Source organism: Stereum hirsutum (genome assembly GCF_000264905.1).
Source record: "Stereum hirsutum FP-91666 SS1 unplaced genomic scaffold STEHIscaffold_9, whole genome shotgun sequence".
NCBI classification, from domain to species: Eukaryota; Fungi; Basidiomycota; class Agaricomycetes; order Russulales; family Stereaceae; genus Stereum; species Stereum hirsutum.
This window is the reverse complement of record NW_006763139.1, coordinates 153,499-178,475: the sequence shown is the minus strand read 5'-3', so window position 1 is coordinate 178,475 and position 24,977 is coordinate 153,499. Positions and strand designations below refer to the sequence as shown.

Below are 24,977 nucleotides of genomic sequence, written 5' to 3'. Positions count from 1 at the left end.
CAAACGTAGACTGAGAAGTAAAAAGATCGACCATAATGTCGCCATTTAAAAGCCGAGAATCGGAGTAGATTTGAACGGCCTGTCCAGAGGCCAAGGGAATAAGAACAAAGCAGAGATATGAGGAGGCATGGGCCCCCATCAAAAAGTGACCCCTCGGAGCGTTAACTTTCTCGGTCACTATGGGAGTCGTTGGGCTTCGACCGGACGCACTTCGAGTCTAGAATACTTTCAGAATAGTCGTCAGGAAACATGAACACGTCGACACACCCATACCTAAAGGGAGGCCACAGATCATTAGCGCGTGTCTTGACCAAGATGAGTATGCAAGAATATGGACAGCTACCGAGCCCAAATCGTGAAATGCGGAAAATCCAGACGTGGACATGAAGTCGACACGAGGTCAACTGGAATCCGACTCCGAGTCGGTCACTTCCACAGTGCTGGTGGCGATTGCACAGTTATTTATGAACCAAACACCTAGAAATCGAGAGCTACTGTTTGGGTAGGTGTCATGCGAAGATCAGTGCATGTAGAGGACTCCAATCAAGGCCAAATAAACCTACCTTTATCTCAGCCACGATGTTCCGTCATGCCCGTCTCTCCTGAGGCATCCCGTACTCTTTCCATACACACATCTCTTCCCACAAGACCCCACGACCCCGCCTCTCCAATCCAGCTCTAGTCATCCCCAGCCGCCACCTTGACAACGACCTTCCCCACATGTCCCCTCCCTGCCAAATATTCATACGCCTCCTTCGCATCCTCAAAGGCGAAGATCTTATCGATACATGGGTGGACTCTGACAGGTGATTCGGAGAGCCAGGCGGCCATGGAGCGAAAGCTGGGGCATGAGAAACGAGGATGAGCACAAGATCATACGCAAGACGAAGATGAAGATAAAGACGAGGAAAAGACGAATAAAGCATAACACGGGAATATACTTACTTCTCCGCACCGCCCATAACCACCCCTCTCAAACACACATTCTTCGCGATCGCCATGAGTGGGAGGGAGGCTAGATCCGCCGGTTCGTGCTGTTCGAGATTCAGCATTCAAAGGGTCAGACGAGTGGGGTGAGCCGCGCGGGCAGTCTTATCTGTATCATAGAACGGACGTACCCCGATGACACCAACCATCTGAATCCATCCTCCAAACTTCACCGCAGCTATAGACTTCATGATCGTCGACGCTCCTCCTATCTAGACCAGTACGAGCAGACCCACGTCACCAGTGGGAGCACACGATCAAACGGTATGAAGACTATCAGTCGGTATGTGCATATATATGCACAACATTGAACGCAAAAAGACTCACATCAACTACAACATCGACCCCCTCCCCACCCGTCATCTCCAATACCTTCTTATCCCACTCCGGCTCGGCAACATAGTTGATCCCGGTTACTTCTGTACCACCATTGTGGTCCGTCACGTTGCTAGCTTCAGAAAAGCCGTCCACAAGGGACACTGCTGTCCGTAGTTTGGACGTGGAGGATGACGTGAGGAAGATACGGGAGGCACCGAGGGCGCGGGCGAATTGGGCGACGAAACTGTTGTATAGAAGACACATGATGGTTAGCCGACAAATCGGAACGTACGGAAGAGAGGGAGGAAGCGTAAAAGATGGAAGGCACAGCGATGAGGAAGTGGCAGCGAGGGGATGGTATTAAGTCGACGAACGCCACATGGTGGGGGAGACGGCATCTTATCCCTGAGCGACGATATAAAAAAAAACACGTACATTGAAACACCACTCGTCCCTTGGATCACTATACTCTGGCCTTTCTTGAACGGGACAGGACCGTGGAGCGCGCTATAGGCCGTTAGGCCTGCGCATCTGTGAAGGGCAGTCATGCGAGTTAGTGGTTTCGTTGTTCATCGCGTTATCGCACGTAAGAAGGGCGAATAGGCGACAAAGGAATGCGAGATAGGGTATTGGCCAGAGCTCAGTATAGTTATAATGGAAGTATGGTAGGAGAGCATAAGGTGGAGAGGGGAATGGAGTGGGAATAGCGGATGTATGAAGAGCGCAGTAGCTATAAAGAAGGGAAAATATTCGCTGAAGGAATAAATAACGCGATCCGGAGGGAAAAGAGATGCGAAAAGGAGGAGAAAATGGGGAAACAGAATAGCGCGGAGAGGACGTACGGAAGAGTGCAAGCCTCTTCATACGACATCCACTCCGGGATCCGTATCAAGCGATCTGGCTACGCATGATCAGATGAGCTGAATGTCAATTACCAGGATTCCAGTCTCAATCCTCAATGGCGAGGATGAACGACTCACGTCAGCTTCAAAAACAACGTACTCCTTCAACACACCATCAACATGCGCCCCTAGATCTCCGAACACGAATCCAGGTATGGCGAAATTGGCGCAAATACGATCTCCGACGTGGAGGTTGAAGAACGGAGGGAGAGATTCCGGAGGAGAGCCGAGCGCTATGATTTGTCCCGACATGTCGGAGCAAGGAGTAATGTTCGGGGAGAGACTAGTGGGAGAATCATGGAAGGGGATATGGTTAGGTTGGGAGATCTCATGCGTACTGAATCCGATGCAAGCAGAAGACTCACGGGACAGGGTATTGGCCATTAGCGACTACAAGGTCTCGTTGCTACACGTCCGTTCGCACAGATACATGAGATAGTGACGATAGTAGCAACATAAGAAAAAGACGCACCTGGAGAGAAACGGCATAGACCTCGACCAAAACCTGCAAAGGACCAGGAATGGGCGTCGGCACCTCCTTCATTTCCAGCGCATGGATACCAGTGAACTGTGATCCATTCCACAGCTCATGTAAATGCAAACGCGGGCACACTGACTAGGAGATGATTCTCACCTCTGAGAGTCTGTATTCTTGCATGGTCGCCATCGTGAAAAGGGGTATTCAACTTGAGTCCGAAAAATCATCGATACGCATATATACTGGTTGGGGTTCGTGAGTAGAGTGGATCAGGCTTCAGGCTTCAGGAGACGGTGGAGGTGGATATGCGTCGCTGACTCATGCTGAGATCGTGCAGGAGGCTGCAGGAGGACGATGTGGCCCAGTTCGTGTAAGTTATTCCGGAGAGTGCCGAGTGGCGTTGCTTTCGTGGTTTCCGAAACGCCATGACGGCTCTTTTCCTTGTCTGTCCCTCTCTTGAGTCTTAGCTCCAGTATCTGTCAATCTTTCAGTGGGCTGCGTTGTAAGTGGTGAGTATGATGCTCCTACTGGGGAGAAATAAACTGGAAGTGGGTAGGAGGTGACGTGGCTCGTTTTGCATTGTTCATTGGCCTAGTAGCAAGCAGTGCATTGGAGTCACTGGTGATCTCCGTGGTACCTATTTTTTCCCGCTCTAATTGGACTATGATTCCGAATTGCATGAAGGAATTTACACAAAACGAAATACTTGATCCTCCATACAATTCGGATGCGTGTCTACCTTGAACACTCGATCTTCACCCACAGAATAAGTATACTTCCCACGTATCCCATTGTTTGCCTTGCCGGTGTTCCAAAGGTCGGAAGGAGGTTCTCTCACAAGCGTGGCTAAATTCCAACGATATATGCGAAGGGACGAAGGAGAGACGCGGGCACAGGAAGTTAATGCTAGAACTTCGCTCTTATGCAAGGCCTTGCGGCAAAGCGACCGGCGATGGCGAAGACCGTACCGAGTGCGATCGTGCCTCCTACGAAGCACTGCAACCCGATATACGATCCCTTGGTGGCTGAGATCAGCGCTATATTCATGTATTCGTTAGCGTAGGATAAAATGGGCGCAATATGTGAAGAAAGCTCTCGTGAGATTGTGGATATGAAAGAGAACACATAACTGTGTAAGTACTCACCGCCACCGATGGATGGCCCAGTCAAAATTCCCGGAGCCATCGCTGTCCTAAATGAATCGTATTAAACCAATGAAATGAGTTCGCAATTGAGGCGGAGGCTGGATTAACGGGCTAACATTAAGATTCCGACGCGAGCGCCAATATACGAAGGGTTGGATGTCAGCTGCGCAGAGCATGCGGGCGCCAGCGACATATACGCAGCTGAATATAATTGTCTATCAGTTCATAGGCTCACTTGTAACTAAAAAAAAATAGAGAAATGCACCAGCTGTAAACCCGAAACTGTGAACGCGAGGATATATCAGCTGGTTATGAATGACGCGTTCGAGATTGGAGGAAATACGTACACGATCGCAAAGGCAATCAACTCTCCCGCAGCATGCGAGGTGGTCCAAATCGCTAACGGGGCGATGGTGGCCAATATCAACGTGAATATCATGACGTTGAAACGGCCGAGCTATAGTCGTCCGGATGAGTACGTAGTAATTGGAAGATAGATGGCAGAGTGGACGAGATGGGCAGAGACTGACGGCGTCACCGAGTTGTCCCAAAATTATACGCCCAAAAATAGCAGAGGCGTTCATGATCGAGATCAAGTAAAATGAAAGTCTCGCGTTCACTCCTTAGAGTGGCGTATAAAGGCCTATCAAAAAGAATAACGCAGGCGTAAGGCCGGTGAACGGCAGGTCCCGCTACTTTGGAAAATGCCCACGAAAACAGTCAAGTTCCTCACAATTATCTAAGCGCTGAACAGGGCCACGCGAGCTCGTCCCCGGAACTGTGGGGGAGATTTCGGCCCCACAGTTCCGGGGACGGATTTCGTACTCCGCTCAAGTCAGGTTTGCGCGAGATAAGATTAGATTTCGCGGCAGGCTTGCAGGAAGGGATGTACGAAACGAGTTCTAAAGACGAGTCGTCATCGAGCACAACGATGCATCACATCGAGAGAGAAAGAAGACATATTGAAAACAGACAGCAAACCTCAGGTTCACGTACTGCTGAGGAAATGATGGATTGGCTCATCTCAGTGCGGATGAGCTTCTTCATGTCTTGCAAAGTCAGTCCAAGAGGCATGAACAGGAACGGAGGATTTTATTCGAAGCCAAATGAGAAAGAAGAGAAATAAACGGTGAAACTTCTAAACATGAGCACAGCATGTGCATTTTGACACCCAACAACAAGGACAACCCGTGGCAGACAAGATGAAGAAAGACCGGAATGAGAACATGGCTAAAGTCGTACGAGCCTATTGGTAAGAGGAATAAGGGAAGGCCAACGACGACTACTTACGGGCCTTTTTGTTGGCGGGGGTAATGGTGAATCCAGAGAAAGAGGACTTCGACTTCGAGGGAGTGGCGGTGTTAGAAGGGTCAACGCGAGGAACGGGAAGGGAGGGCAGGTCACGAAAGTCCGCGGGTTCGTCGGATGAAGCGATGATCTTGACGCTATGAGCATGAACCTGATATACCTGCCAAAGTAATCAATGAATCAGTAGGAGTACTCAACAATACAACAGAGACTGACCTTATTGGCGCCACCAAAGATCCAGCAATGAAGGCTCGCATTGATGAGCACAAGGGTACCTGGCTTCAACTGCTCGTAGTAATTGAAGGGCGGTACAAGATTCCCGTCCATGCCTTGGACATCGTGCTGCGCTAACTTCGCTCTATTGAGACCGAAGAAGTCGCCGCCGAAGTCGTAGAGCAGATGGGGGTCGTAGAAAGCGCCGAGTTTGATTTCGGTATCTGTCATTCGAGTGAGTCAACATCAGAACGACCAGTAGAAATGACTCCGAGAGCACACATACCACTGGAGGCTGAGGCCGTCCCAGAGTCGGGGCCATGGTCATCAACGTCGTCAAGGTTGACCGCAGGTCGCTTACGGGTGATGCGCGGGGCGGTAGCAGTCTTGACAGCGGGACCTTTTTTAGGCTCCGGAGGAACCTATGCCAACGGAAGCAAAATGTGCCGTGGATGAACAAGACGACGAACAGATAAAGGGGGTGAAAACACGATGGGAGAACTCACCACGTATTTGAGAGGCATATGGACGGAGATGAGGTCCAATGGCTGCGTGATATCGTTTGGCGCAGACGAGCGCAGCCATTCCTTCACGAAGACTTTCTATTAGAGCGAAGCAGATAATGTCAGTGCAGCGGACGACATAAGATACCAAAGAATAAGAACCTTTTTCTGCGCCTGTTCCTCCGCTTCGTCAGCCTCACGGATCTCGTTAAGGGCGCCGATTTGATGTTCAAAGATTTCGGTGAGAGCGCGAGTGGAGAGGGAGGGCTTGCGAAGGACGAGGATGTCTTTGACCTTGTCTTTGTCAGACATAGGCTAAATAAAGAAAATACTGTTAGAAAAAGAGTGAACCGAAAGAATTAGGGGATGTATACGCACCGTAGGCGGATCGTTAGGTGCGAACCAGTTCCCCCTCGCAGAAAGAACAGTACCCATCGCAAGGGGAACAATCTCGCCGATGATATTGAAGCGCGCCTCAACGTCTTCAGCTCCGGGTTCATGATAGAACACGTTACCCTTCTCGGACATCCCACTAACAAAATCCTCTCCGAGAACAGCACTAGCCAGCGCCTGGGCTCCCATCTTCTTCATCTGCGCCGCGCACTCGTCGTAGATGCCATCGTCGACACGTTTCTGGTCCCAGGAGACTGGAATCTTGCGGGGAGGCATAATGGTAAGGTGGCCAGTCGATTCGATAACGAGGAGAGAAGGGAAGATGCTCGGCGAGTGAGGAATTGCTGTGGTCGAAGGGCCATATTTATACTCTCAGTGTAGCGCAGTCTCTCTCGTTGTGCACTGTGACTGCTGCAGTCTTCAGGCCTGACATGGATCAGGATAAAGATTTGGCCATCCTATGAGAGACACGTACCTAGCGTTGGCCACGGGCGATCAGCTTGGACGTGCTGGGCGGTGTATACGTGGGCGTTTTGCGGGCAAGCAGGAGTCGTGCCCGACGCCGGTACCTTGTGGTCGCTTGGACGGGATGTGGACATTGGACGGGTTGCTATTCATCCGTGAGTGATCCCCATCGCGCAATGTGGTCGATATTACTGTCGTCGTAGCCGCTGTCAAGGATGTACTGGGGAGCGGAGGGCGATGTTTATCCCGCCTGATGCGTGGACGTTGGGCGGCCTGGTTGTTTCCTTTTTTGGAACGGCCCTTCCGATTAGCCTCCGTTCGTTGCTGTGGCGGAGCTCGTCCGATCCCTCTCTGCAGGCGTTCCAATAGCCCATTTGGATGATGAGCGGTATCTGTCAATGCTATGCTGTTGTCTGTTCTGTCTGTCTCTATGTCTTCATTCATTGCCCTCAATTGTCCCTCAGCTTGAAGTGTTTCATCTGCAGTTCCGTGTGCGGCTATAGTATGCAAGCGTAGACAGCCTAATCGTTTCATTTCATCTCGAGTTTCTTCGGACTGCCGGCTGCAGATTTTTGACCGCGTAAAAGGACGAAGAATTAAAAGGCCCGATAATGACGTTGCACGCGATACCATAACATACGGGCTTTCGGTCCCTCGGCAACTCTCAATATCCACCACAACGTGCACGAGTGACTTGCCTTGCGCTTTATGAGCTGTGAATGCGAATGCTGGGGCTATTGGTACTTGTGTACGCCTGATTCGACACCGTCTTCCCGAGAATGGGTGGGTAAATACCATGTCTGTTGTGTCCTCTAAGACTGCAACGTGATGTTCCGGTAATAATGGTAGTTTTTCGTCTGTTGAGTCCAGTACTTCTACTACACATGATCGCAAATGCCGATCACCTTGTTCATCCACATAAAATCGTATTTTCTTCAGAATACCTGTGCTTCCATTTACTATGCCACCATCAACATCAAAGTTATGTGAGATCACCACCGGCATCCCGATCACCAGAGGAATCTTTCCAAGTCGCTGGCTTGTTTGTCCAGAATCAAGATCTTGCAGTTTCTTCTTCAAGTCAGGATCGGTCAAAATAACACCGCTCCGCCTATCTGTTGAATAATACCAATGGAGTGCTTTGCCTGTTCGTTGAGCAAATGCAATTGTGGCCTTCACGTTCAGAGCATCCTTCACTGCATTATTAGATACAATAATAGGTACCCCATTCCATTCTTCAGCTGTTGCATCAATATCTGTTCGACTGATAATGCGACTGTTCAAAATGTTGAAGTCTTCATCATTGCATTTACCCTCCCGAAGCCTAGCTAGTAACTGTACAAATCGTATGTTCTCATTGCCACCTTGTCGCATGATCTGATCAAGAACAACAACAGTATTGAATGAAAGCCATAACAGTTTTCCAAAGATTGCTTTCTGGCCACGCTGTGTTCCTCCTTGTGCTACGCTGCGGGTGTCAAGCCGTGAGTACAATCGTTTCTCTCCAACAGGAGGTAATTGCGCAAAATCACCAGCTAAAATGATACTGATGTTTCCAAAAGCTGAAGAATTTCCCTTTGCTGCTGAGAGTGCCTCACTGATCTCTAGGAGAAAGTTACAACCAATCATGGAAACCTCGTCAATGAACAGATAGTCAACACCCTCCCACATTGACATTAGATCACGGTTTGTCTTTGACTGTGGGCCTCCACGCTTTCGTTGATTCATCATCAGGATAGAATGCAAGGTCATTCCTCTTATATTACGTGCTGCTACACCTGTATAAGCTCCGAGTCTAAACCTTCGCTCTTGTCCACGTCTTCTAAAGAAGTCTTGCAATGACTGTATAACACGAGACTTTCCCGTACCGCCTGGCCCACCGAGATACATCCTTAACGGTGCAGGTTTGTTCTGAAGGCTATGTTCAGCAATTATCTGGAATGCCCGAGCTTGTTCTTGGTTCAACGACCATTCATTGATTACATCTGTGATATTCACATCTCTATCCGGGTCTGATGGCTCAATGTCTTGTCTAATCTGTGGCTGCATTGGCTCAGACTCTAATGTTTGCTGTGCATTAAAAACTGAACTGGCATCACGAATGGCAGGATTGTTATTGGTTGCAGTTTCTGTTCCGGCTGTGTTATGGGCTGCAGAAGTAGTTGCATTAGTCAATGGTGCTGCAGCTCGGCTTTTCCATCTTTCGCGGCGTTTCTCATAAGCACTCTCCCAGACTTCTTCAGGTCCTGTTGCATTAGAAATCTGTATCTGTTCAGTATCTTCCAAGGTGTCATTGTTTTGCAATGTTTCATTTTGCTCTGATTGTTGTGGAAACAGCCCTCCATGTGTTGCATGCTCTATGCATTCTAATATTGCATCCTGGATGTCTGGATTTTTGTTAGATCTGCATGTGGTCACTGAGTCTACATGCTCGAGTATTTCGGCCTCATCATAGTCTGCAGCAAAATCATCATTGGAACTAGATGAATGTCTTGCTATATCTCCAGAGACACGCTGGGAGCGATTCCGACGTTGTGCATAATGGTCATCACGGCTATCTCTACACTCATGAAGCAGCTGCATATTTTCCATTATTTTCTTGAAATTATCAGGACAAGTGTGCATGAATGATTCAAATGCATCTGACCAAGATTGGTTTGCCTCACGTAAATCAGATGCTTGCTGCCATGGCTTGAACAAAATTAGCATAAGTCTGCAATATTTTGGACGTAGATGTTCACGATCACGACGAGGGACAGCAGGACCCATTAGCACAGGCACCCAGCGTCTGATTGGCTTCCTCATGCATAGTTTTTTAAGATGGCTTTCATAATGTTCTGGTTTCAGCTCACAATGAGGTCTATTCCTTCTGCGATTATTCAACAAGTCATCAGGTTGCTCCTCTGTATCTGATTCACTTCCGCTATCACTTTCATTATCTATACCATTGTTGAAAAAGGGATCATCAGTGTCTAGTTCATCATCAAACTCCTGCTCAATGTTCGTCTCTTCAATATCTGACTCTGACTCTGGGTCTTTTCTATTCTTCTTTTTCTTCTCTTTCGGAACTTTCTCAACTTGAGCAGCAAAATCCCAAAGACATATATTCCTAAATGCATCTCCACGTAATGAATAATCAAGAGCCTGACCGCCACATGCCTGAACCTGTCCATCATCCGCAATCTTGATCTGTACTTCTTCATCTTCAACAACTGGTTCATCTTCTTCTCCGACCTCTTGTGTATCGGTTGCACTGTCTTCAGAATTGTCAACAATATTATCTGGGATGGAGTCTGAGTTTTCAGTACTTTCTGATGATGAAGATGGTTCAGTTGCTGCAGTGGACTTGTTTTCTTGATAGCATTCTGGACTCGGATCACTCTTGTTTATCAGATACTCCACACTTGTCCAATATATATTTCGGTATGTATGGCTTGTGAAATGGTCCTCAAAGTCCATGAGATATGAACACACTTGTTGTGCTGAGAGCTCTTGATGTGAAATCATTGCATATGCACATCGTTGTAGTAGTCGCTTTGCCCGTGCTGTTACGTCATCCTCTTTTATACTGAATTCACCAAGTTTAGCGATGGCTAACTCAAGTGCAGCAAAGGCCACATGTGTTTTCAATTGCGACTTTGTTATGTAGTCTGTAATATAGTAAAGGATTGCTTTTGCTGATGCACCAGAGCCGATGAACTTGATGTCCATATTACATCGAACAGCCTCCATAATTGTCGCATTGAAGTTGTTGACCATGCCATCTAGACATCTTAAACTAAGTTCCCCAGTTTCAGCATCAAAAGATGATTCTAAACAAACATTAGACTGATCAAGATCAAACCTACATTCTTTAGGGTTTGGTGGACCTTTCCAATACTTATAACAAGTCTTAGAATGTTCATGTGATTGGCATTTCTTAGCCAAATGATGCAAATCTTTCAGTCGAGCTTTCTCAAGCACCTCATGATCTGTGTATTTTGAGAAGTTCACACCACGAACTGTACATGGATGATGTTTTGACGAAGGAATATCCATTTCAGGATCAGGATCAGGTGGAATCGAGTTGGATATTGTATCGTCCAGGAATGCAAGTAACTGCTTTTGAAAGTCTGAACCTTGTTTCATAGCTCGATCTCTTATTTCATTAGGGTTTAGGCCACCTTCTACCCATACAAGCATATGACAATGAAGAGTACCTCGACCTTGAGCTTCTACACAACCATAGTAGCCTTTGACTAGACCAAGAATACCGCCTTCAAGTTCCTTGCTCTTTGGGTCATATCCTAGCAGTGTCGATATAAATGCTTTCATATATATGTTGAAGAACTTTGCTGCTACTGCAGGGTTTTTTGCAACAAGGATTGCTTGTTCAGCATATTTTGGAACATCTTCGGGAAGAAGATCATCAACATCTATTTCCGATCCAGCTAAGAATTTGACAATGGGATTGAAGATATCAGCAGGATTAATTGTGATATAAAAGCTAGGCATTCCTAGTGTAGTCATCAAACCTCGGATTTCATTGCGCATCTGGAGACGAGAAGCTGCTGAGCCAGGAACATGTGAAGTGATGACCTTGACTTCATTCATAAGCTTTAGCACCTTTCTCTCATCATCATTATGTGCAGTTGCAGTATCACCTCTTGAGACACGTTCTGTTACTGCATGGATTGCATTCGGAGACACAGATGCAAGATCATGTGCAATAGCATCAAAGCTTGACTTTTTGACTTTCAAACTAGTATGCAAAAGTGCAGCACGTCTCTGTAAGATATTAAATGCTGTGAAAAGAAAAGAATAGTGCTCTTGAAAGCGGCGATCAGCAAGATTGAAACAATGTTTGACCTGACGCTTCATAGACAGTTTTGTGTGACGTGATTTATCCTCAAAGCCTCCAATTCCATAAGGAAATAATGTTGGATAGATCATGGGAAAAAGTGACGGGTTGTTGAACTCATTCATCGGTTCAGTGTCATGCGGAATCTCAACATATGCACCACCTTGTTTTTTAACATGCCGAAGAGCAGCAGCACGTAATTGATTTGAAGGAGCATTGCCATCAACATCAGTGATAACTACATTCTGGAATGGAATTGGACCAGTGGGAGTAGACGAGCTTGGTATTTCTGTGTGCGAGTTACCAGCTGTTGTGTCTGTAGTTGTTGAGCTTGTAGCGGCATTAGCAGCCAGAGCATCCGCCGCATCATATTGTGAAGTCAAAGAGTCTGAAGCATTACTGGGAAGAACATGCTCAATGTGGAATGGCAAGATCTGTTCATTCTCCAAAGAGTTTAATACATTATGATCTATTTCGACATCCTTATACAGAGGATTATGAGATTTTAGCCACATGAGTGCCGATCGAACCTTTTCACGACGAACAGATAAAGGCTTGGCTTTCTCACGTAACCATTCATCCGTAGGTGGTTTAGATCCTACAAATATTACACATATTGGTGTTATGATATCTTCAATGGATGGAGGAAGGACCGAAGCAATATTCTCAGGGCGCTGAGGATACACAATGATATGACCCTTAATTCCTCGCTGAGCTGTTGGAAGTTGAATATCTGAATTTTCTTCTTTAAGTTGAACAATCCAGCATTTAGCACGGCACCGTGCGATCATGGCCTCTTCCACCACAGTGAGATCTTTCAATTCATCTGGAACTCCACCCAAGTACGTATGATTTGCAAGTGCCAGAGGAGGAACCTGATTTTTCCTAAGTGATGTGATGCATGTTTTACATACATGAAGTTCAGTCTCGTTATCTTTATTAACAATAACACCGGCAGGGTCAACAAGAACATCCTTGAGTATTCCATCACCGAACGGCAAAGGCACTGGGTGTATAGAAGAATTGTGAGAGTATGGTTTATCGTCATGATCACGATGAGCAGGGCATGACAGAGTATACAATTCCTCAGAGTCCTCATCGACCAGAATCTTGTGGCGTTCTTTTACAGAACATGACTCAGCACATGATGCACAGGTAAACTCAGCTAGTGCATCAGAGGATGTAGCTTCACGAAACATGGTAACTAATTTTTGCTTCAAAGAAGAGGGAATAAGCTGAGGCCAATCTTCACGTATAGATGAGAGTTTGGCAGCATGTTCACGTTCAGACTCAGCAGATCGCTTGCCCTTCTTAAGTGCTGTGATGTGAGCTTTTAGTATTCTCCGCAGCCGGGATAGACTATCATCATCCTCAAAGGGAATGTTGTGAACCATCAGAAGTCGCTTTAATGGTTTACTCTTGATGGTTTTACGAACAGAAGAGAGGATGTGAATCTTCAGAGCATCAACAGAGTCAGACTGCATAGCACATTCATCAAGAACATCACCACATGCAGTACCAGCAGACATCTTACACAGGCCACTAGTGAAGTGAAGAATGAGTTCATTCCGAAGGGCAGACTTATTTCGGAAATGTTCAGGATCAAGACCATGTTCATGTGCCATTGTATGCAGTGATGTGGAGTTCAATGTCTCAAATGACTTAAAGAACATAGACACTGATGCAGATTGTGATGACTTAGATATACCTTGGACAATAGTAGATGAAGACGAAACCATATGAGCCGGAGAGGGTGAACGAGATGCACGCATGCGTAGCGAACTATCATCACGGCGGCAGCGTCCATCACCAGAAACAAATGTGCGTTGATCAACATGGTGGGAAATGGGAACACTCATGCACAAACGCTCAGAAGGGGCAGCAGATATTATATTAGAACGACGACGGCCGTCCTCCGAGACAAAGGAATATACACGGGTATTGCTAGAATCAACTGTCACAGACGAAGAAGGCCGCGTACTAGATGACGCTGAAGCGAAGGACAAAGAGCCCACATGAGCAGCAGTTGACGGTCCCACATGGGTAGCAGAAGAGCCCACTTGGGCGGCAGATGTTTGCTCAAGACCGAGATGGTCGAGCGGAGGGAGGGAGGGAGGTCGATGATTACTTCCACTGGGGGGTACTACAAAACAAAAGCATGTAAGAAAAGAAACATGGGAAGAAACAACGTACACGGACCATCAGGCCTCCACATGTGAGCCGCAGGCAGAGCAGCAGTGATAGAGAGGGGGGGCCGTATAAAAGACCCAGCCCTTGGGGAGGGCGAACAGGCAGATACCCAATCCAGGCCAAGGATGATGTCAAAGTTCCCGAAGTGATCGAGAAACAAGCACATGTGCGAGCGGTAAGATCCACCATCGGTGGGGACAACGACAAGACCTCGAGAAGTAACAGCATGGCGGGAGGGATCCGTGGGAGCAACGTCGATGCTCTGCTGCACTTTGTGCAGCAGCGAAAACCGCGAAGAGATCTTAGAGTACGGAGACGAGGCGTCTACGAGAATGTGCACATCAAGGCCTTGAAAACGTCCGAACACAGAGAGCGAAAGAGGAGCCATGGTAGACGGAAAGCGACGATATCCGGGAGAGCGTGAAGGAAGAGAGACAGCGACGAAACAGAACGACGTTGCAGCCGCGACGCAAAAAACTGTGTGGGAACAAAAGTAGCCACAACTATACAGTGGACGAACCGGTAGCATGTGCCGAGAGAGGAGCGGAAGGCGCGCAGGAGATCCGAACCGACTCTGAGTCAGCAATTTCCATGTAAGGGAATTGCACGATTCTCCGCCAAAAACCAAACGATACTTCCTATAAGACCCACTACTAAAGTAGCGGGAATGAAAGTGTCAGTTTACAAATGTAAAGAATTCGAGCCTTTTGCATGATATGAAACATACAGAATGAGATGAAGAACGCCCCGACGACGTGAAGCATGAAAGGCATGTCTTGACTGGCAGATGGATCGAACCTGGGCGCACCGACTTGTGGTGGGAATCGCTCCTTGATGAACGGGATGGAGATAGCCTGGAGAGTAAAGCACATGAAGGCCAGCGTGCGGACTGCCCAAGGAAAGCCAACGAAGTCGAAGAGCCTAGATAACATGATCGGAAAAACGACGCCACTGAGGCTGGAGCCTGAGACGACCTAGATTTCTGCGGTCTCAGTCGAAAGGAACTCCGGGACTGTGAGATAATGCGAGGTACTCACGATGCCCATTGCTAACGCAAGCTTGTTCTTGAACCAGTGAGCAGGTATGATCAGCTATGAGAAGGATGTCAGACCCTCTCAGGTTTGGAGGGGTGTGAATTTTACAAGAGGGTAAAACCTGTGGACCTTCAATGAACGGGGAGATAGACAAGATGGAAACCTTCACACACTGGAAAGCGGCACCAACACCGAACCCAAACCCATGCGACAGAAGGATCTGGTAGTAACTTGTTGACAGAGACAGCATCATCAGACAAAAGGCCGACAATAGCCACCCGGAAATAAGAAGAACCTATTGAAGTCGAGACGCGTGAACATACGAAAATACCAGGATGAGATAGTACGCACTTTTGAGCCATAGCGATCCATAGCAGGGCCGAGAAAGAGCCCGCTAAAATAAATAATGCTGAGTTGTAAACTTCCTATCCAGCTTATATTTGACGCTGTTTGGCTAGCAAGCTGGTTGTCGGCGTAATATGTCTGAAACACGCCGAAGGCATTCAGCTGTCCTATAATATCATGAGTAATAGGTTCGATGGTGACACAGCATGCATAAATACGTCAGGATCGTACCGTAGGAGGTGAAAGAAACGAAAAAGCAGCTCAGAATCGTCATCCATGCACGCACTCCACCGTCTGGGGACGGTGGTCCCGAGGGCGTAGGCTAAAGTGGGCGGAGAGCATTAAAGTGAAGAGCAGGAGTTTCTTGAAAGGATAAGCTAACCATGACGGGATGCTTTCCGTCCGATAATATATTGCCCTCATCTTGGCTGGTCGACGGCGAGTGTGGCGAGTGTCCGAACTCCTTCGCAAGCTGTGTCTCGGACATTGAGGGTGGCACGAATGTGGATAATTAAACGAGCGTGGCCTGGCTGGGAATTGGAGCGTAGACGTAGGGCAGAGAGATGAAGTGAGGCAGCTAGCCGAAGTCTACGGAAATTCATGCCTCAAGGCCTCAAGCTTCAAGGCCGACAATTTTCGCCATCTCCGCGGACCAAATTGTAACAAATCGAGGGAGCCTTCTGCAGGAAACGCCGGCATGATCGAACTTCGGGCATTTAGAGACTCAGGATTGCTGAATCAGGCTGGAATCAGGCATTTTCTTGATTCTGTTCAGCGCAAAGATATACTTGTAAGGTCCAAGTCTATAGAAAGTGTGACACGATGCATAGTAAGTATTCCATTGTCGGGGACCGCACAGGAGAGTAGTGTGAACCCAATCCAATGCTCATATGTTCCAAACTAGGAAGCCTTCCAGTCATGAAGCTTTGAAGATCGAAATGTTGTAGAATGTTGTCGAGTTGAAAACAAGCTGAAGGAAGCCAATCGAATCGAGTGTCGTGGAAGCATGCATATGCCACTCCCTGGAATGGGATATTGGAGGTGTTCAGTAGACCGTGTTGTACTCCAAAGCTGATGTGATGGACATAGGACCAGAGGACTGATAGAATGGACGTCGAAGGCTTCACGCACGAGGAGGGGAGGGAGGCAATGCAAGGCTCGGTACACGTTTCGTACCGCCACCGCCACCTCACTCGAAGGCCCGAATGGACGCCGCCACCCACCCCAAAACTCCGCATTCGCACCGCCGGCGAACGCCCAACACAAATACTAACCTGCACTGACACCTCGATGCCTCCACGACGACTTCATATACTTCCTGACAGACCCACGGCACGAACTTCCACCTAACGACCCTCCTCCACTCCTCCCACCTCTCCCCAAACTCCTCTCTCAACATCTCATCCTCAGGCCTCAACACCCGCCCTCCTCTCTAACGACACACCCACAAACCCCGCCAACACGACATACAGCGCCCACCCCATCCGACCACCGGCACCGCCATCATCCCACACGTCCTATTCCATCCTCCCTCGCCGAAATGTATCGTCAGGACACCGAGGATACTCATACCTACGGCGGTGTAGCTCAGATGACGGGCGTAGGCGTAAGGGCCGGAGGTTATCAGGGAGTGGGATGGACGGAGGATGACTTCGTAGGTGTGGAGAGAGCCGAGGGAGGAGTAGCATGCGCTGCGGTGGAGAGCGCCGGTGAGGACGAGGAGGAATCCGAGGATGAAGGAGGGTTGGAGGGTTTCGAGCGAGGAACGGTTGTGGGAGGTAGGGCATAGGGCATGAAGGGTTCGAGTGGGCATGAGCTCGGGGAGCGCCACCGACGCCGTCACGATGAATTCGCACGCAAACATCAACGCGACGAACGTCTGGCCATCCACTTCGGTGAGCACTTCCCTTGGCTGTCCTGTTATCTACGAGGGACTTTGAAGCGAACGAGATAACTCGCACGAGCGATAATTTCTCCATTAGCTGCCCAGAGTATACTTTGTCTTTCTCCGTCGGTGGCGGCGTAGGCGGTGTGAGGGAGATGTAATAACTGGCGGCTCCTTCTGCCAGAGCTGCGAGCTTCACGTAGGCGGTGAATGACACATGTTGCTTCGCTTGTATGCTGTGTGTTCGAACATCATCATGCTCTCCATGCAATTTATACGCATTCATTACGGACCGTTTTATTCCTGGTTGAACATTTCTGCTCGCTGGACACGAATCGCGCAGTCTCAGTCTGAGCGATGAGGGACCATCCGACATGCTCGAGATCACAGCTCTGCCTCGAAAGCGTGTCTTTCTATCTATAGGCAATCGTTGTCCCGATTCGGTCTTGCTTGATTGTTCGATCCTCCACCCATCTATCGCGCAGTGAACAGCCTTCTACTCCTACTCGAGGCAAAAATACCGTTGTTGAGTCCATATTGCTCACCGTACAGCCTTTCCTTCTACCGAGGTACGAGGAGTTCACAGGAAAATGTCGAACCTGAGGCCTGATGCCTGATCACCCGAGAGCCCCGATTGGCCAATACTCGCTATTACTGAACGTTCCGTTGTGATTGGCAGTCGAGGTTGAATCACTTGGTCAAGTATGGTAAGCGCAGTTACTTATAATGCTCTTTGCTCTGGTACACCACCCGCGTAGACGCATTCATCGCATAGCCCATCTCGTCAACCTCGGGCCTTCGTGGCTTGTTGTTCTGCCTGACGATGTGCGTTGTAATTAGAGGACAGTCGGTCGAAGGCGGCGATTGTAATCTAATTTGTCCCGCTCTCTCTCTCGAAGGGCCCCGGGAGGAGGAGCCAGCACTGTAGATTTTTTTTTGCTTGCGTTGACGGACGAACTTCCTCAAGAGACAGTATATAGCTGTCTATACCTTGAAACCTAAACACTCAAGTTTTAACGCCACTCGTCGAACGTGAACATAAAGGCCTACCGACCCACCCACAACTCACGCCCAACTACAGCGATCATGTCTCCCCCTCCTCCACCCTCCAACCCACATCCGACCTTCAAACTCTTCAACCACTCCGTGACCATCTCCCAAATCCAAGCCGTCATCCCACCCCATTTACCCGAACACGACATGAGGACGAGTCTGTTATACCTGGTCCGGGACCAGATACAGGTTTTGGTGGTTAGATTCGGGATCTATTACGTTGACCTGCTGCTTTCTCCGTTGTGCAGCTCGAGGGTTTGGTGGGCTGCGCGGGTGTTTCTTAAGTTGGGTATTAAGTGCTTTCCCTTGCTTCGTTCGATGGGTAATGTAGATCCTTGACAGATGGTGCTTTTACTACGTAGCTGGTGGTTGCAGGTCCGTTCCTGATCCGTCTATCACGCTCTATCAACCACTAACGCTCTTCCGAACAGGGACTCGCACTCACCGGTCTCTGGGTCTTTGGAGACAAAAGTAAGTCTCCTACTACCCCACATCCTCTCAAGTTCTCTCGCCCACCTCCTGCATAACCTGCGTCTTCCTCTTCGTCTTTGAATTCGCTTCCTCTTCATCTCGCACATCTCAGTGTGGTCACTCAGCCTTTTCACCCTCCTCAACTCTCACCGTTATCTTCGGATTCATGATCCATATGGCACTGTGGACGCCATATTTTAACTGGAGCATCTCGCATCATCGGCATCGTGCGAATCATGCGTCTATGGAGAGGGACGAGGTGTGAGTCGTTTGTTCTTTGTGCTATTGGGAAGTTCGGACGGGGGAGTTGGACGGGAAAAGTAGACGAGAGAATTGGACGCATATTTGTACCATATATTGTACTCATATATTGACGTATTCACTGAGGTTGTCTGTGCTTCATTTTTTCGATAGGTATGTCCCGAAGACACGAAGCGATCTAGCCATACCATCAAAATCCCAATCCCAACTCGACACAGACTCCGACGTCCACGCCTATGCCCAGGTCCCCGTCTTCGCTCGTGTTACCCATCAACGAAGGTTCTGAACCTACGGTATTTCACTGTGGCGACATGGATTGGTTGCCACTCCCTGATGTGGCGTTTGTCATGTTTAAGAAAATTACTTCTTCCTGTTCGCACAAACGAGCGTCGCCTTCCCGGATACGACCTTCCTCCGGCGAATAGTAGAGCTTTTTCGCAGTCCAGTCCGACGTCTCGATCGCCACGGATTTGTCGTGGAGAGAGCTAAACAGCACTTCCCACGTGTCCTAGCCACCTTTGTGACGAGCACGAATCCTCTGATGTATTTTTTAAACGCACGGAAAATTGGCAACCCATATCGCACACTGCGCTTTCTACACATACCGGTGGCCATAACAGTGCTCAGAGTATTTTATTTGAAGGGGACACGAGCATGAACCATGCGTGGAGCATTTCCGAAAGACGATCTCGTCATGGTACCCACGAAGCGCCTGCGCCGCCTTGCTCTGTCTCTGTCGCGTTGACAGCTGTTTGTCCCGGTTGCGAAAACGGTCTAATATATAAGGCACTGTCAGCCGGAGGTTGAGCATCGTGCTTTTTCTACGTGTCCGACGTCCATTCATTTTGGTTGGTCTTCGGTCTCCTTTGTTTTCTTCTTCGTTTATTTTTGCGACCCATCCACCCCCCCGGCGGGCACCATGTTAGCTTATCCGCAAAGCGCCATTCTGTTTACTCTCAGCGAGGTTCTATGTCAGACCATTGTCTATGGTAGCCTCTCAATCGTCATTTTGTCCATGGAAGTGCTGATGGACTACTATTCAGGCATTTTTGTCACCGTCATAACATTATCAACTAGTATCCTGCTGTGAGAGTCACATTGCCGTGGATTTGCAGACGGTCAGTTTACTGATATCTTCTCGGACCCAAAGAAAACGAGGAATGAACCTCCGTGGCGACGTCGTCCTGCTCTCCATCACGCTGGGCGTGTTCTCCCTCTCGACGGTACACTGGGCGGTCTCTGTCAACAACTTCATCTCTGAGATCACGGGAGAGCATGGGCGGAGGAATACAATCATCAGGGAAGTCTTCAACGCTGTTGTACTGATCAATTGTAAGGCAACTTCGTATCGCAAAGTGCTTTTTGATCAGAATGATGATGGCTGAAACAGAAATTTTTGCGGACGGAGTTGTTGTGTGGAGGATGCGGATCTTGTGCGCCACTCGATTTCCCAGAATTATCATGATCATCCCGTCCATCATGATGGGGCTAATTGCACGTATGTTTTTCCAATGTTTTACTTTCCGCTTTTACATAGTGCTCTCCACTAATTCTGTTTACGACAGTGTCTATTTCTACCACCATCGCATTCCGCAGTGCTATAACTGCGCTGTTTGGTAGCATAGCCCCACCCAATGCATTTCTCGGACACGCGATCAAGATTAGCCAGGTGACAAATTTGGTATTCTCCCTAATCACGAATGTTATTGCCACGTCCCTGATCGGAATTTGGGCTTGGTGGGCGCGTCTCGCTGAGCTTCTCCCTATGATTAGACTGAAGCTAACAAGTGAATCCGATTGTTTTATGTGCTCCATTTCGCAGGGAGTATAGGCGGTCGATCCGTGATATTCTCCAGTCCCAAAAAGGTGCGCCTTCGTTAGCGGAACATATCCTGGTCCTCCTTGCGGAGTCGGGAATAGCATATTGCGTCTCCTCCGTGCGTTAAAAATTACTGTCATTGCACGCATATTCTTATCACCAAAGAAACATTTGTCGCCACTTCTAGACTATCGCACTCATCGGGATGTTCATCAATATACGGGGAGGAACCATGGGCGCTATCTACACCGGTATTCACGTGCAGATTGCTGTGAGTATGCTTCCTACTCCCGTCTAGTCGTACTTGCCTTCGACATATGATATGGAGACTCTGAAACGCTCTTCATCTCCCTAGGGAATGTACCCATCTCTCATAGTGATCCTTGTCAAGAATCGTCGCACCTCAAAAGTTCTAGCCACAATTTATGGCCGTCATTCTCTCCACCCAATCCCAGATGGTAGTGCTAACAATTCCGATGTTCTCCACGCCATGCACTTCAACGAAAATCCTGCTGTTTCGAACCAGCGGGGTACGACCGAGATTTCCCCTGTTGTGCTGTAGAACCGTGAGAGTGTAACGGTGAACGTCCCTATGGTCGTTGAGGTGGGAAATCAGATGGTAAACCGGATCTGGAACTTAAGTGGGCATAATGCGGGTAGCATGAGCGAAGACTTTTGGGAGGGTCGGCAGAAGCAGAATGCGAAGGAGGTCACATTTAGGCTTGGTGTTATTTATTACCAGAGAGTTGGCATGCGGTTCGTACAGGTCTTCGATGAATGTGACGTCCTCTTTATACACGTCGAATAGCAGAATCCGACCAGGGTTAAAATACTGTAATGGTATCACGGACGAGCGATTGGTGTTGTGGACATTCCTTGAAGACGGGTGATGATATCTGGGGCTTTTTGCTGTACGTTTCTTACGGTCTTTATCCTTCGTCCTCCCATCCAACACTGCCACGTATAAGCCCTCTAACCACCTAGTGCGGTCACTCAGCCTTCTCACCCTCCTTGACTCTCACCGATATTTTCGGTTTAATGATCCATATGGCGCTGTGGACGCCATATTTTAGCTGGAGTATGTCGCATCATCGGCGTCATAAGGTGCATTTGAGTAAGAAGAGGGATGAGGTTTGAGTGTTGTGTTTGTTTCCTTGCGCTGCGGGGAAATCCGAACGAGAGCGTTGGGCGGCAAAATCGGACACGGATGTTGACCTGTGGAGTGGATGACTATATGCTTTTTTTTATGAGGTATGTCCCGAAGAGACGAAGCGACATAGGGATAACCACCCGAACCTCAATCCCAATCCGACGGTCCCCATTCTGCTCACGCCAACCCCGCCAACTCCATCGCCCGGATAAACTACGGGCACCACTCACTACACTCTCTTAGTGCGACCTCGGCCATAGTGGCGGAAGGAACGAGGCGTTAGAACCAAATAAAATAGGGCTTGAGTCTTGAGCACAGTCTCTAGAGATACCGTATACGTTCCGCCGGAATTAGCCAGCGGGCCGTCACAAAATGTACCAGCGAAAAGCCATACAGTATTGAAACACTCCTTGATCCTGGGCCCCTCTCTGATCCACATTCCGCACGCTGCTCCCTCCAGCAATACTTCCCATAAAGTGAAAATACAGTATATTTGCATCCTTATTGTACCCCTCATCAGGTCCACGTTCATATTTTGAGAGAAAGACATGGACTGCAAGCTCTCCAGTTGCGGATCAAGCAGCGGCTCTTTGTGGCACCGCGGTGCCACACCACCTTTTTCTTTGCACATCATGCAATGTTGTATTTTGTACCTTTCCCATTTTCTTATAAGTCCATCCAAGGGTATTTGACACTCCTGGCTTGAAGGATTGAGGGGAGGGGAGAAGAGGGTTCGGAAAATAATATGCATCGAAGAGCCGGATCAAGGAGTGTTTCAATACTGTAGCTTTAGAGTGACAAACACAGATAGCAATGGATAGCACGAGATGTATGCAGGGTTGATGTCATAGTATAAAGTAAGACGACAAAAGTGCGTGCAATCGACAGAGAAATTAATTCAATATAAATGAGACAATGAGAAGACGTCGTGGAGAACTTGAGGCTCATCCTTCCACCTGGAGGAACCCGTACGAAAGTCGAAGGAAAGTAGTCGGTGACAACAGCACCTCACAGCAGAACCTACATGCTACCGCACTACGACGGAATGAGGAGTCACGGACATGCCGGACAAGGGGTACGAGCAACTTAGCAGTGAAGCTACCTTTTCGAGTAGCGAAACAGGGAGACTTTGAGTAAGCATGATTGGCCACTCCGGCGAACGAAGATGTGCCAAGCATAGAAACATATAACAGTACAGCAATATACATTCATTTGTATATATGCTGACACCATCTGTATAGCAGTTTCAGAATCAGACATACTGTACAGAACAGAACAAAAATAGTGGTGTGCAGTGGAAATGAGTTATGCGAGCGTGTTCGTGGCAGGAGGAACCAGAATGTGTAGCCAGAAATCGACGCTCAGCAACAGAGCAGAGGGGAGATGTCGGAGAGAAAGGCGTCACCGACTTTAACGACAAAGAAGGTCTGAGAGACATGGTTTTGGTAGCGAGTTCGCCTGAGCAGACAATTTTTCTGTGTAACTACCACCGTGATATCCGCTCGCTAGCAGATTCACCCCAAGCTGAAGACAAAGGACGAAGAGGCAGTGCAAAAAAGAATAGACGCAGACGAACATCGGAGAAGTACACATTTGATTGTAAAGGGCGTGCCTGGAAAGAGATGCTTCAATGTTGGACATTCGAGACTGAAGAAGTAATAGTTGAGGGGCAGTTTCAAAGTGAACGATTGACGAAGGACAGGGCAAGGATGAGTGGATGGAAGGAGAGCGTTCGACGTTCAAAATTGTCTTGGACAGGCGATCGCCGTGATTGGCTGAGCGGAGTTTACCATGGGAATGTGACGTCATTCCGGGCGTCTTTCTCAAGTCTTCCTCCAAATTCTGCATCGACCTCGTTCTGCTTTCTCGGCGCTGCAGAAACCAAAACAGGAAACCAGACGCATATACATATTCATCTCATTTACATGTCGATGCACGTATTAACGACACACATACACTACTCGAATCCCTCGAGTCCGCCTAGCACACCCACGGCACGAACTTCCACCTAACCACCCTCCTCCACTCCTCCCACCTCTCCCCAAACTCCCCTCTCAACATCTCATCCTCAACACCCGCTCTATTCTTTAACGAAACGCCCATAAACACCCCCAACACGACATACAGCGCCTACACCATCCGCACCGCCGGCACCTCCTTCATCCCACACGTCCTATTCCACCCTCCCTCGCTGAAATGCAACATCAGGACACCGAGGATACTCATACCGACAGCGGTATAGCTCGGATGACGGGCGTAGGCGTAGAGGCCGGAGGTTATTAGGGAGTGGGAGGGGCGCAGGGTGACCTCGTAGGTGTGGAGAGAGCCGAGGGATGTGTAGCATGCAAAGCGGAGGAGAGCGCCGGTAAAGACGAGGAGGAATCCGACGATGAACGACGGTTGGTGTTAGAGATTCAGCCTTGCATTCCGTCCATCTCAGTTTCGTACGATTAGATTTCATCTCGGTTTCTTCCGTTCTCACTATATATTCTCGTTACCTCGTGCTCATCATACCTCAGCGTCTTTCTTCTGCTCCGCACGCTGAGGTGAGCCACCTGTGGTGTTTTTCTATTCTTACTTGTACTTGTACTTACTCGGTCATGTTTCATACACAGACATATATACAGGTACAGTACTCATACTTAGCGTCTTTCTTCTGCTCCGCACGCTGAGACATATATACAGTTGTCATATTTCTATCAGTTGGATGTTTAGGAGGGAGGAGAGGTTGTGCGAGGTAGGGCATAGGGCATGAAGGGTTCGACTGGGCATGAGCTCGGGGATCGCCACCGAGGCCGTCGCGACAAACTCGCAGGCAAACATTAAGGCGACAAACGTCTGGAAATCAACCTAGGTCAGTAAATCTCCTATCTTGGCAATTGTATGGCGAGAGAGGTACCTTCGAGGTGAACGAGATCACTTGCTCGAGCGATACTTTCTCCAATAATTGTCCAGAGTACACTCTTTCTTTTTCGGTCGGTGGCGGTGTAGGCGGCGTGAGCGAGATGTAATAACTGGCGGGTCCTACTACCAGAACTGCAAGCTTCACGTATGTTGTGAACGACATATATTGCTTGTCTTGCAGTTGTATGTTCGAGCATCATACTCCCCGTGCAATTTATACGCGTTCATCACGCCCAGTTCCATTTCTCCTCGTATATCTCGCACTCGTTGAACATCAATCGCGTAGTGTGAGCGATGAGGTACTGTCCGAAAT

The 24,977-nt window shown here is 48.5% G+C and overlaps 14 protein-coding genes across 14 annotated transcripts; 1 reads left to right on the top strand and 13 right to left on the bottom strand.

The window, feature by feature from the left end:
• Window positions 1-678: 678 nt before the first annotated feature.
• STEHIDRAFT_111858 (NAD-P-binding protein) lies at window positions 679-2,874 on the bottom strand (the record flags this gene model as incomplete). The annotated part of the gene is made up of 10 exons (XM_007305287.1): window positions 679-841; window positions 946-1,034; window positions 1,119-1,199; window positions 1,315-1,549; window positions 1,741-1,836; window positions 2,148-2,206; window positions 2,286-2,490; window positions 2,573-2,613; window positions 2,680-2,775; window positions 2,842-2,874. The coding sequence occupies 10 exons, from the start codon at window positions 2,872-2,874 to the stop codon at window positions 679-681; spliced, it is 1,098 nt and encodes a 365-aa protein (XP_007305349.1).
• A 717-nt stretch (window positions 2,875-3,591) lies between these two features.
• Window positions 3,592-4,414, bottom strand: STEHIDRAFT_157884 (uncharacterized protein; the record flags this gene model as incomplete). Its single annotated transcript, XM_007305286.1, has 6 exons — window positions 3,592-3,722; window positions 3,831-3,877; window positions 3,947-4,031; window positions 4,096-4,112; window positions 4,178-4,287; window positions 4,361-4,414. The coding sequence occupies 6 exons, from the start codon at window positions 4,412-4,414 to the stop codon at window positions 3,592-3,594; spliced, it is 444 nt and encodes a 147-aa protein (XP_007305348.1).
• A 698-nt stretch (window positions 4,415-5,112) lies between these two features.
• Window positions 5,113-6,523, bottom strand: STEHIDRAFT_157883 (uncharacterized protein; the record flags this gene model as incomplete). The annotated part of the gene is made up of 6 exons (XM_007305285.1): window positions 5,113-5,298; window positions 5,355-5,575; window positions 5,638-5,773; window positions 5,858-5,953; window positions 6,017-6,169; window positions 6,233-6,523. 6 exons carry the CDS (start codon window positions 6,521-6,523, stop codon window positions 5,113-5,115), a joined length of 1,083 nt encoding a protein of 360 aa, XP_007305347.1.
• A 690-nt stretch (window positions 6,524-7,213) lies between these two features.
• Window positions 7,214-7,432, bottom strand: STEHIDRAFT_40673 (uncharacterized protein; the record flags this gene model as incomplete). Its single annotated transcript, XM_007305125.1, has 1 exon — window positions 7,214-7,432. A coding segment is annotated over one exon (219 nt), but the record flags the coding sequence as incomplete, so codon positions are not given.
• Window positions 7,433-7,507: 75 nt separating this feature from the next.
• STEHIDRAFT_42883 (uncharacterized protein) lies at window positions 7,508-7,756 on the bottom strand (the record flags this gene model as incomplete). The annotated part of the gene is made up of 1 exon (XM_007305127.1): window positions 7,508-7,756. A coding segment is annotated over one exon (249 nt), but the record flags the coding sequence as incomplete, so codon positions are not given.
• Window positions 7,757-7,825: 69 nt separating this feature from the next.
• On the bottom strand, window positions 7,826-8,341 carry STEHIDRAFT_60036 (uncharacterized protein; the record flags this gene model as incomplete). The annotated part of the gene is made up of 2 exons (XM_007305195.1): window positions 7,826-7,968; window positions 8,026-8,341. Coding segments are annotated over 2 exons (459 nt in total), but the record flags the coding sequence as incomplete, so codon positions are not given.
• Window positions 8,342-8,548: 207 nt separating this feature from the next.
• STEHIDRAFT_59803 (uncharacterized protein) lies at window positions 8,549-8,761 on the bottom strand (the record flags this gene model as incomplete). The annotated part of the gene is made up of 1 exon (XM_007305170.1): window positions 8,549-8,761. A coding segment is annotated over one exon (213 nt), but the record flags the coding sequence as incomplete, so codon positions are not given.
• A 1,047-nt stretch (window positions 8,762-9,808) lies between these two features.
• STEHIDRAFT_30578 (uncharacterized protein) lies at window positions 9,809-11,026 on the bottom strand (the record flags this gene model as incomplete). Its single annotated transcript, XM_007305111.1, has 2 exons — window positions 9,809-9,924; window positions 9,967-11,026. Coding segments are annotated over 2 exons (1,176 nt in total), but the record flags the coding sequence as incomplete, so codon positions are not given.
• Window positions 11,027-11,551: 525 nt separating this feature from the next.
• On the bottom strand, window positions 11,552-12,343 carry STEHIDRAFT_59941 (uncharacterized protein; the record flags this gene model as incomplete). The annotated part of the gene is made up of 2 exons (XM_007305185.1): window positions 11,552-11,790; window positions 11,857-12,343. Coding segments are annotated over 2 exons (726 nt in total), but the record flags the coding sequence as incomplete, so codon positions are not given.
• A 1,102-nt stretch (window positions 12,344-13,445) lies between these two features.
• STEHIDRAFT_157882 (uncharacterized protein) lies at window positions 13,446-14,130 on the bottom strand (the record flags this gene model as incomplete). Its single annotated transcript, XM_007305284.1, has 3 exons — window positions 13,446-13,496; window positions 13,568-13,695; window positions 13,752-14,130. 3 exons carry the CDS (start codon window positions 14,128-14,130, stop codon window positions 13,446-13,448), a joined length of 558 nt encoding a protein of 185 aa, XP_007305346.1.
• A 640-nt stretch (window positions 14,131-14,770) lies between these two features.
• STEHIDRAFT_43551 (uncharacterized protein) lies at window positions 14,771-15,419 on the bottom strand (the record flags this gene model as incomplete). Its single annotated transcript, XM_007305128.1, has 4 exons — window positions 14,771-14,833; window positions 14,940-15,071; window positions 15,128-15,288; window positions 15,353-15,419. Coding segments are annotated over 4 exons (423 nt in total), but the record flags the coding sequence as incomplete, so codon positions are not given.
• Window positions 15,420-16,553: 1,134 nt separating this feature from the next.
• STEHIDRAFT_59588 (uncharacterized protein) lies at window positions 16,554-16,934 on the bottom strand (the record flags this gene model as incomplete). The annotated part of the gene is made up of 1 exon (XM_007305156.1): window positions 16,554-16,934. One exon carries the CDS (start codon window positions 16,932-16,934, stop codon window positions 16,554-16,556), a length of 381 nt encoding a protein of 126 aa, XP_007305218.1.
• A 1,158-nt stretch (window positions 16,935-18,092) lies between these two features.
• STEHIDRAFT_157879 (uncharacterized protein) lies at window positions 18,093-21,172 on the top strand (the record flags this gene model as incomplete). Its single annotated transcript, XM_007305283.1, has 9 exons — window positions 18,093-18,355; window positions 18,422-18,434; window positions 18,491-18,530; window positions 19,835-19,877; window positions 19,942-20,123; window positions 20,357-20,528; window positions 20,614-20,728; window positions 20,798-20,881; window positions 20,966-21,172. The coding sequence occupies 9 exons, from the start codon at window positions 18,093-18,095 to the stop codon at window positions 21,170-21,172; spliced, it is 1,119 nt and encodes a 372-aa protein (XP_007305345.1).
• A 2,568-nt stretch (window positions 21,173-23,740) lies between these two features.
• On the bottom strand, window positions 23,741-24,154 carry STEHIDRAFT_60091 (uncharacterized protein; the record flags this gene model as incomplete). Its single annotated transcript, XM_007305200.1, is given in 2 exon segments — window positions 23,741-23,890; window positions 23,906-24,154. Coding segments are annotated over 2 exon segments (399 nt in total), but the record flags the coding sequence as incomplete, so codon positions are not given.
• Window positions 24,155-24,977: the final 823 nt, after the last annotated feature.